Source organism: Vipera ursinii (assembly GCF_947247035.1).
Source record: "Vipera ursinii genome assembly, chromosome: 1".
NCBI lineage: Eukaryota > Metazoa > Chordata > Lepidosauria > Squamata > Viperidae > Vipera > Vipera ursinii.
The window spans coordinates 350,927,544-350,938,791 of record NC_139512.1 but is presented as its reverse complement, the minus strand read 5'-3'; the positions used below and the strand labels follow the sequence as shown (position 1 = coordinate 350,938,791).

General features: G+C 45.4%; 1 protein-coding gene across 1 annotated transcript in view; it reads right to left on the bottom strand.

Moving 5' to 3' along the window:
- The window catches only part of SYNRG (synergin gamma), an 88,198-nt gene that overhangs the window by 15,006 nt on the left and 61,944 nt on the right, over nucleotides 1-11,248 (bottom strand). The window contains 4 exon segments of the mRNA XM_083379652.1: nucleotides 490-586; nucleotides 3,261-3,314; nucleotides 4,999-5,144; nucleotides 6,508-7,101. Coding sequence (XP_083235778.1) covers nucleotides 490-586; nucleotides 3,261-3,314; nucleotides 4,999-5,144; nucleotides 6,508-7,101 — 891 coding nt within the window.

Here is an 11,248-nt window from a genome sequence, read left to right as displayed (position 1 = left end):
TATTCTGTATTCTTATTTTTATTGCCCTGTACACCGCCCTGAGTCCTTCGGGAGAAGGGCAGTTTATAAATCAAATAAATAAATAAATAAATAAATAAATAAATAAATAAATAAATAAATAAATAAATAAATAAATAATAAGTAAGTAAGTAAGTAAGTAAGTAAGTAAGTAAATAAATAAATAAATTATAGTTGCAGCCATCAGAAATTGAGGCATCTTGTGACCAGATCGTGTTTTTTTTAAATCCGAAACTGAAAGTAAATGCCAGAAACCAGAAAAAAAAGTCACAGATTGAGGTCACCTAACCGTGGGGGTGCTGCAAATGGCCATCAAGATGAGCCAGGGGCCAAGTGCCCCAAATCCGAACCACGTGTGTGGTAAATGTGTGTTTGGCTGTTGCAACTCCAAACGGTTCTTAAGCAACTGGTCATAAGTCAAGGACTACCTGCAATTGTGTTACTGAGATATGAAATCAAATAAAATTATACCTAATAAATATTCCATGCCTTGCACAGACTGGATGACTTCAGTACACACAGAAGAACTGCTGATTCCGTTCAGGATGTCGTTTGCTTTCTTGATGACCTATTAGAGGGGAAGTTCATTTTTAGGGCAGTTGTGGCAAAGTTACACCTTCGGCTGCTAAATTTTATCCGATTTTTATCCTACGCTGCTTATTTTACATAAAACAGCGGATATTATTATACTCTTCCCCCAACTTTATAAACAGTCGCAGAACTGTTCAGGAGACTGTCCGTGTGCAGTTGAAGGTGGTGTCAAGATTACTAATCACCACCAATTCTCCTTTATTAGTACTAATCCCCACTACTTGTAATTCAAACCAGAACACACCGCAAAAAGATGCAGAGTTCTTTCTCCTAGTGGTTGCGATACATTTGCTACAATGGACCTGTTTCCTTATACCAGGGGTAGGCAACCTTGGCTCTTTTATGGCTCGTGGACTTCAACTCCCAGAATTCCTGAGCCAGCCATGCTGAGGAGAAAGGGAGAGGTTTCCATGCTGAGCCATGCTGGCTCAGGAATTCTGGGAGTTGAAGTCCACGAGTCATAAAAGAGCCAAGGTTGTCTACCCCTGCCTTATGGAGTCCTCGATTTATGACAGTAATGGAGACTGCCCATTGTGGTCATGAGTTATGATAGTCATAAAGGAGGTTGTCACACATCCAATCTGTTTTTTTGATCTTGTTTTGTGGTGCTCATTAAGCAAATGCTGTGTTTGTAAAGTGGTCGTTAAGCGAACCAATTGTTTGCAAAGAGTTAGTTTTGCCGAAAACTGGAAGTAAATACCAATTTCTGGCGAGGATGTCATAAAACCTGGTCATGTGACTGTGGGACCCAGCAAAATGGTTGAAAATTGCTGAACTTCAGAACTAGGTCATAAGTATCTCTGCAGATGTCAGTTGTAACTTTGAATGGTTGAGAAGTGATCACTCATAAGTCAAGGGCTACTTATACTATTCTTATGCCCCTGGCCTTATGCTTTAAGATCTCCCCACTTAAGGGATCTATACAATTGTTACAGATGTTATAATGGTTATTGACCAGCAGGAGGCACTATGTAACTAGTTTCCAGAGATGTATTGCATAGGGCAGTGATGGCAAACCTTTTAGAGACAGAGTGCCCAAACTGCAAACCAAAACCCACTTATGTATCGTCGGGTGCTAGGTGGACATGGCCCATTGGGTAGGTGTGGCCAATTGGGTGGGCGTGGCCCATTGGGTGGGTATGGCTGCGGTGGTAATGACAGACTGGGTGGGACTAAAAAGTTCAATCAATTAATTCCCACTTTGCAAGATCTTTTTTTCCCTGCGAGAAGTTGAAATTGATTGATTGAACCTTTTTTTTTTTGCACACGGCAGCGGAGGCCTAAAGCGAAAAGGTTTTATAAAAGCCAGCTGAAGGCCTAGGACTGGGGTGACAGCGTGCGTGCCCACAGAGAGGTTCACCACCATGGACATCGCCGACAAACTCGGAATGCTTGGGTATGGTTAGGAGGGCACTTACGTTTCTAGGCTACCCTATCAATGTTTCCTTGTAAAATACATGGGAAAATCCCATTGGAGGAAAATTCCACTTAGGGTTAGGGTTAGGTCACCATGAACTCAGAGAGCAAAATGGACATCGCCAACAAACTCAGAGTGCTTGGGTATGGTTAGGAGGACACTAACTTTTCTAGCCTGCCCTATCTATGTTTCCTGGTAATATACATGGGAAGGTCCCTTTGGAGGAAAATTCCTCTTAGGGTTACGATTACCTCACCATGAACTCATAGAGCAAAATGACATCGCCATTTTTTATTTTTGCACACGGTGGCGGTGGCCTAAAGCAAAAAGGTTTTATAAAACCCAGCTGAAAGCCTAGGATTGGGGCGACGGCACGCGTGCCCACAGAGAGGGCTCTGTGTGCCATTTGTGGCACGCGTGCCACAGGTTTGCCAGCACGGGCATAGGGCCTCCTCCTGGTTATTAGGAGTTATAGATACATCTGAAATAGAATAACAGAGTTGGAAAGGACCAACCCTGGTCTTCTAGTTCAACTCCTTGCACAAGCAGGAGACCCTATGTCAGGGGTAGGCAACCTCGGCTCTTTTATGACTCATGGACTTCAACTCCCAGAATTCCTGAGCCAGCCAAGCTGGCTCAGGAATTCTGGGAGTTGAAGTCCATGAGTCATAAAAGAGCCGAGGTTGCCTACCCCTGCCCTATGTCATTCTGTCCAGTCTCTTCTTAAAAACGTCCAGGGTTGGAGCACACACAAGGTAAAGCTGTCCAATGATTAATTGTTCTCTGTCAGGAAATTTCTCCTTAATTCTAAGTTGGTTCCCTCCTTGATTAGTTTCCATCCATTGCTTCTTGTCCCGCCTTCAGGTGCTTTGGAGAATAGGTTAACCACCTCCTCTTTGTGGCAGCCGTTTAGATAGTGGACCACTGTTATCATATAACCCTTACTCCTTCTCTTCATTAGACTAGGCATACCCAATTCCTGCAATCTTTCTTCACGTGTTTTAACCTCCAGTCCCCTAATCATCTTTGTTGCTCTTCTGTGTACTATTTCCAGAGTCTCGACATCTTTTTTTTTATATTGTGGCGACAATATGAAATAATACACTGAAGGCAATTGTACAAACTCGCTGCTCTAATAGGTGTGATGACCAACTTTCCCCTTTTTCAAATCACCAAGCAACACATACATAAAAGGAAAGGAAGCTATTCCGGTAAACGGTGATCACCTACTTACCTGCAGCGCACTTTCCAAGCATCTCTGCCATTCATAGGCGTATCTCTCACTTTCCTAGCGGGAGAAGGCAAAAGAAAGAATTTTGAACAGCTGCAAAAAGAACAACATGGAACGCTGTTTTATGAGCGACTTTTCCTCCCCACCTCCAATGGCCAGCCAAATTCAGATGTGGAAAATCAGAAACTTTTCAAATTCTCCTTCACCTATAACAGCACACAGCAGTTTGGGAGGGAAGCCTGGGGCCCCTTCCCATCAAATTGTGAAGATCAACTAGGCCATTTTGGTCACTATCCACTAGCAAAACTGGTTCCCTCCTATTGACATTTTGGAAGCACATTAAAACGGGCTGGTTCCAAAGATTTTTTGTTGTGCATGTTGCCCCTTGATTGAAAAAAGTGGCCGAGTGTCGGCTGGTGGGTTTGGTTTATGAGATGGGCTGCTCTGAATTGTTTCTAATTTGTGTTTTATTTTGTTGCTTGTGCTCCTACTGAAAACTGGAATGAACTGGGCAGCATAGAGAGATGTCTGTAAGTCAGTGTTTCTCAAACTCGGGAAATTTTCATATCTATGGAGTTTAACTCCCAGAATGCCTCAGCCAGACTGAAGTCCGCTCACCTTAAAAGTCGCTGAGCCTGAGAAACACACCGAGGTAAGCAATAAGTGAGAAAATCATTAGGAAAACTGAGGCAGTGACAACTCTACCTCTCTTTCAACAGCTCTCAAGTCTGCCCACAAGGATTTTTGCCCTACCTGCATTTGCAGTTTGGCACCTGGACTGCAAGGCGATCAAACCGGTCAGTCCTAGAGGAGATCAACCCTGACTGCTCTTTAGAAGGCCAGATCCTGAAGATAAACTCAAATACTTTGGCCACCTAATGAGAAGGAAGGACTCACTGGAGAAGAGCCTAATGCTGGGAAAGGTGGAGGGCAAGAGAAGAAGGGGACGATAGAGAATGAGGTGGCTGGATGGAGTCACTGAAGCAGTAGGTGTGAGCCTAAATAGACTCCAGAAGATGGTAGAGGAACAGGAAAGGAATGTGTGGAATGTATGGAATATCAGAAAGAACCTGTGTGACTGACATTTGGTTCTTCAGCAGGAACAACTGGTGTTTTGGCTCAGTTCTGATCAGTTTCCTTATTCAGGGATGTCCAACCTCGACAACTTTAAGACTGGTGGACTTCAACTCTCAGAATTCCACAGCCAGCCATGCTGGCTGTGGAATTCTGGGAGTTGAAGTCCACCAGTCTTAAAGTTGCCGAGCTTGGACACCCCTGGCCTTTTGTGATAAAGAGAACTGGGATTGCACTGAGCTAATATCCTGCGAGTCCTTTGGGCTGCAAGGCGATCAAACCGGTCAGTCCTAGAGGAGATCAACCCTGACTGCTCTTTAGAAGGCCAGATCCTGAAGCTAAAACTCAAATACTTTGGCCACCTAATGAGAAGGAAGGACTCCCTGGAGAAGAGCCTAATGCTGGGAAAGGCTGAGGGCAAGAGAAGAAGGGGACGAGAGAGAATGAGGTGGCTGGATGGAGTCACTGAAGCAGTAGGTGTGAGCCTAAATGGACTCCAGAAGATGGTAGAGGACAGGAAGGCCTGGAGGAACGTTGTCCATGGGGTCGCGATGGGTCAGACACGACTTCACAACTAACAACAACAACAACAACACCTGCTGAATCAAGCAAGTGTTTTCAGCACAGGTGCACCGAGCCACAATCTTTTTGTTAGTTCTTTGCTTACCTCTACTTCCCCAGTAAGATCTCTGTACTTGTCTCGGATGACTGGCAGCGAAGGCTTCTCGCTCAGAGTGTTTGAGCGGTCTCTGAAAGGCTGGTCCACAGGTGGCAGTGGTGAGGAGCCCAAACTTAGGGTCCTTTTGTGAGAACCTGGAAGGAAATACAGGCATGAAAAGTGTGGTCAGGCCCATGAATACAGACAGATTCGTTTAGTCACCGTAATGAAAAGAAGTGATTTAGGACCGTTTTTCACACTTATAACCGTTGGAGCAGCCCTGCTCACAGGATCAAAATTCGGATGCTTGACAACTGGTTCATCTTTATCATGGCTGCAGCGTTCTGGGGTCACGCGATCCCCACTTGCAACCTTCTGTCAAGCAAAGTCAATGGGGAAGCCAGATTCACTTGACAACCGTGTTATTCATTTAACAAGTGCGATGTCAATGCTGCAAACATCGACATGTTTTTGCACTGACAATGCCTAAGAGGCAGCCTTTTGTTTAAAGTGCTTCGCTTTGAATCACAGAAGGGAGGGAAATGTCAAACGGCTATTTTGAGAAGATAAGAAACAGCCACGCACAGAAAGGGAAGTGAAACTTCATATGTAAAACTAATTGGACAATGTGATGAATGACGTGTAAGCAAGGGGTAGGAATTGTGCATGATACGCTGGGCTTAGGGGAGGAGATTTCAGATGCTGGCATCCATCCATGAGTGCCGATGCTGCATTTCATTATTAAGACTTTTTAGGTAAAAAATGCCTGAATTTTGTTTAAATTGTCTCATTAATCGGAACCATGACACAGGGATTCACTTAACACCTGTGGCAAGAAAGGTCATAAAATGGGGGCAAAACTCACTCAATGACTGTCTCATTTAGCAACAGAAATGTTGGGCTCAATTGTGGTCATAGGAATACGGTCTCCTTCCTTGAGCAGGGGGGTCGGACTAAAAAAACTGCCAAGGTCCCTTCTAGCCCTGTGATTCTATGATTCTACGTAGCTCCATCGTTTTATCGCAACCTCTCTCTCTCTCTCTCTCTCCCTCTCTCTCTCTCTCTCTCTCTGCCCAGAGTTGCTGGCAAGTAAGGTGCCTTCAAAATCAAATCATAAAGAACTTCAGAGATATCCTGGATTTTCTCCATCCCCAGCACTAGATGGGACTTGGTGGAGCAGTGGGCTGATGCCTCCTTAAGTAACACCAGCTGCCTGCAATTAGTGCAGGTTCGAGTCCCACCAGGCTCAAGGTTGACTCAGCCTTCCATCCTTCCGAGGTAGGTAAAATGAGGACCCAGATTGTTGGGGGCAATTAAGCTGACTTTGTAATAATGCCGCTTGGTGTGTGTGTGAAAGCCCTAACAAGCAGGCATATACAAAGAATGAAGGCTACTGCTAAGCTTGTAAGCCGCCCTGAGTCTTCAGAGAAGGGCAGGATATAAATGTAATAAAAAAAACCTAGAACCAACCACCAATTAATTATCATTACAACCACAATTATCAGCACGCATTCTCACCTTGAACGGAGAGGTCAAAAGTTGCCAGCTCGCTTTTGATCATTTCTTCACTGGATTTCATTTTCCCTTGGGAAGTGGCCAGCAAAAAGTCAAATTTGCTGATCTTGGGTTTTTCCCCTTGAAACTCTCCAAAGTCATCAAAAACTTCTTTCCCAGCTTCCGAGGAGACAGGGGCTGAATCGGCCTCTTGAGGTCTGCCGGTGGTGGGCCTCTCGCTTCCATCCTCCAGGGTTCGCGCAAACTCTCCAAAGTCTTCAACTTCATCCTCGCTTTGGTCCACAGAGTGAGGCCTGGAGTCGCTGAAGTTTGCAAAAGAGGAGAACTTCACGTCTTGGAGAGCATCCTCATTCGCAAAGGTCGTTACCTTGGAAACGGTGGTCACGGTGATGTTTTCAGAGCTGCCAAAACACGTCTCCTTCTTCTGGAGAACAGAGGTGGCCAAGGAGGATCCATTTCCTGCAGGGAGGGGGAAGGGGATAGACTTTCTGCTCTGGCAGCCATCTTCTTTATCAGACCAGTCATAGCTTGGAAAGCCACTCAGAAGAGAGCCACTGCTGTAACTTCCAAACGGGGCACACTTCAAGTCATCAAGATCTAAAAAAAAGAGCAACAAAAAATCCAAAGGATTAAGGAAGGGATGGGCCATCTTCTCACGAAGGCTCTCACAAATCAAAGCCAAAGAGAGGAGACAACATCTGATGCGTACGAAGCGGAGAATCTCAAGCTGCTCCTTCGACTCAAATACCAGAGGTCAGTTCCCAAATATTCCCCCACGCTCTCCCACCAGAAATATGATGGGTAGCCTAAAAAATAAGATTCTTTGTTGTAACAAGGGGAGGCAAGAACATATCCGTCCAAGGATATGTCCATCCAGCTCGTGGTTGTCCCAAAGCTGCTTTTATTTTATTTATTTATTTATTTTATTACATTTATATACCGCCCTTTCCCGAAGGACTCAGGGCGGTTTACAGGGTGATTAAAAAACAAAGATACAAAAGTTAAAAACAAATTAAAAAAAATTATATTCGTCCCTGCATAAATAAAACCCCAGTTAAAAATTAAAATTAATTCTCAGCCTGGGCCAGAGAGCTCGAAGAGCCAGGTCTTCAGCTCCCGGCGGAATGAACGGAGGTCGGGGGCAGTCCTCAGCTCCACTGGCAGCTGGTTCCAAAGGGCAGGCGCCCCCACTGAGAAGGCCCTATCCCTGGGTGTCACCCGCCGGCAATCTCTTACCGGTGGCACCCTGAGAAGACCCTCCCTGTGGGAGCGCACTGGATGAAGGGAACTTGATGCCGGCAGCAGGTGTTCCCTCAGATATCCTGGACCCAGGCCATGTAGGGCTTTATAGGTCATCACCAGCACCTTGAATCTCACCCGGAGGGCAACCGGAAGCCAATGCAGCTCACGGAGTAGAGGTGTTACATGGGAGTATCGGGAGACCCCCATCACAACTCGTGCGGCTGCATTCTGCACCAGCTGAAGCCTCCGAGTGGTCCTCAAGGGCAGCCCCATGTAGAGAGCGTTGCAGTAGTCTAAACGGGAGGTCACGAGCACATGAGTGACTGTGCGTAGGGCATCTCGGTCCAGATAGGGTCGCAACTGGCGCACCAGGCGAACCTGGGCAAAAGCCCCCCTGGTCACGGCTCCAAAATGCAACTAGTTTCTTGGTTCCCCACCCCACCCTGCTTGAAAATGTTTCGTTTCTCATCCAAGAAGCAGAGCGAGCTGAAGAAGTGATTGTCTACTAGGACTCTTTTTTTTTCTTTTTTAAAATTAATTTATGCTCTTCTTTGTGAGCCACTCAGAGTTGGATGGAACTGGACAGCACCAACATTGAACAAAGTAAATAATGCAGGTAGCTGTCCACTTACGAATGGCATGCGTATGACATCAGACCACTGCAACTATCGTAAATATACACTGGTACTGGTGCCGGTTTGCCAAGTGCCCAAATTTTGATCATGTGACTACAAGGATGGCTGCGATGATCATTCAATGTAAGCACTGGTCCTACGTCATTTTTTCCAGTGCTGCTGTAACTTCAAACAGTCGCTACAGAAAAGGTTGAAAGAAGAGAAGGACCAGGGGGGACATGATCGCAGCGTTCCAGTATCTCAGGGGCTGCCACAACGAAGAGGGAGTCAAGCTATTCTCCAAAGTTCCCAAAGGCAGGACAAGAAGCATCGGATGGAAACTCATCAAGGAGAGAAGCAACCTAGAACTAAGGAGAAATTAGCTGTGAATGCTCCAACACTGTAAGTTTTTAAGAAGAAACTGGACGGCCATTTGTCTGAAATGGTATAGGGCTGTGGTGGCGAACCTATGGCATGAGTGCCACAGGTGGCACGCAGAGCCCTCTCTGTGGGCATGCGCGCTGTCGCCCCAGTCCTAGGCCTTCAGCTGGATTTTATAAAACCTTTTCGCTTTAGGCCTCCGATGCGGTATGCCAAAAAAAAAAAAAAAGGTTCAATCAATCAATTTCAACTTCTCGCGGGGGAAAAAAAAAGATCTCGCAAAGTTGGAATTGATTGATTGAACTTTTTAGTCCCACCCAGTCTTCTGTTACCACCGCAGCCATGCCCACCCAATGGGCCACGCCAACCCAATGGGCCACGCCCACCCGGCACCCGACGATACATAAGTGGGTTTTGAGTTGCAGTTTGGGCATTCGGTCTCTTAAAAGGTTCGCCATCACTGGTATAGGGTCTCCTGTCTGAGCAGGGGTTTGTTTCTGATTATGGGATTTGGGGACCCAACCTCATTTTTTCCTCGGAAGGGAAATCAGCCTCCCCCTTCTCCTGTTCTCTCTGGAATGCCTGACAGAAGTATCACCAAACACTTGATCGCTGCGTAGCTCAACCAGGTGCAAAATTTGTACTTTTGTCTAAAAGCCAACAATGGTGAACCTGAGTTTATTTTTGCTCAGGCAACCTCGTTTCCCTCTTTAAGAGATACAAAGGGTTGGGGTTTTTTCTGTTGTTTTTAAGAACGGGGAAGGAATGTGTGGAATGTATGGAATATCAGAAAGAACCTGTGTGACTGACATTTGGTTCTTCAGCAGGAACAACTGGTGTTTTGGCTCAGTTCTGATCAGTTGCCTTATTCAGGGATGTCCAACCTCGGCAACTTTAAGACTGGTGGACTTCAACTCTCAGAATTCCACAGCCAGCCATACTGGCTGTGGAATTCCGGGAGTTGAAGTCCACCAGTCTTAAAGTTGCCGAGCTTGGACACCTCTGGCCTTTTGTGATAAAGAGAACTGGGATTGCACTGAGCTAATATCCTGCGAGTCCTTTGGGCTGCAAGGCGATCAAACCGGTCAGTCCTAGAGGAGATCAACCCTGACTGCTCTTCAGAAGGCCAGATCCTGACGTTGAAACTCAGATACTTTGGCCACCTAATGAGAAGGAAGGACTCACTGGAGAAGAGCCTAATGCTGGGAAAGGTTGAGGGCAAGAGAAGAAGGGGACGAGAGAGAATGAGGTGGCTGGATGGAGTCACTGAAGCAGTAGGCGTGAGCCTAAATGGACTCCAGAAGATGGCAGAGAACAGGAAGGCATGGAGGAAGGTTGTCCATGGGGTCACAATGGGTTGGACACGACTTCACAACTAACAACAACAATATCCTCAAGAACATGTGTCTTTTTCAAATCGGGAGTCTCTCTATTTCCTCAGTGGCTATGTGGGGGAAAGCAAATGCAGACAAGCCACAAATGTTGCAATCAATTGAGTAGATTGTATGTTGGACTATTAATTCCATTGTGTGGAATCTATGTAACCTTCATTGCTCATGGGCAGAACGCCATCCTGATTTGCAACAGATCAGGATGGCGGGATCAACCCAACAGTCAACCTGCATTGTTATTCAATGAATAAGAAGCGAGGGGTTTTTTTGGTGATCAGGATATGATAAGTTTATGAAGAAGACACACAAAATCAAAGGGCCAAGTCTATGGGTCTTCCACGCTATTACGCCAAGTGGGAACAATCTTGGTCAAGATCTAGGTGCCCTGGCTAGGTCTATACGTACCAAAAATCTCCTAAAATTTGTGAACTAGGTGTCTGTATCTGCACTCTTAACATTTTTCAACTATTCAGAGGTGTGCAGTTCCTGACCTAGAAAATGAGACTCTCGATATTTTGGGGTTCCCAGAGAAATAGTAAAGGTGCCTGGTGACAACATGAACAACTGCAATTCTCTTGGTGTGTGTGTCATGTATCTGAATGAAACTCCAGGTATTTTAAAAGAGAGAAATTGTGTTGAAGTTGTGGATGCTCCAACACTGGAAGTTTTTAAGAAGAGATCGGACAACCATTTGTCTGAAATGGTGTAGAGTTTCCTGCCAGAGCAGGAGGTTGGACTAGAAAACCTCCAAGGTCCCTTCCAACTCTTGTTATTCTATTCCATAAATGGATGTCTTAAAAGCCCAGCCCCTAATTTTTCAAAGGGAGGTTGGGGCCAAAGTCTTAAAGTGTTCATTTCACTTACAGGCAGTCCTCGATTTTATGACCACAATGGAGCCCAACATTTCTGTGGCTAAGCAAGACAGGGTTTTTTTGTTTTTTTTTTTGCATTTATATACCGCCCTTTCCCTGAGGACTCAGGGCGGTTTACAGGGACTTAAAAATCAACCATACAAAAGTTAAAAACCAATTAAAAAATATTAAATCAACCCTGTACTATTAAAAACCCCAATTAAAATAAATTTCTCCTCAGCCTGGGCCCGAGAGCTCAAAGAGC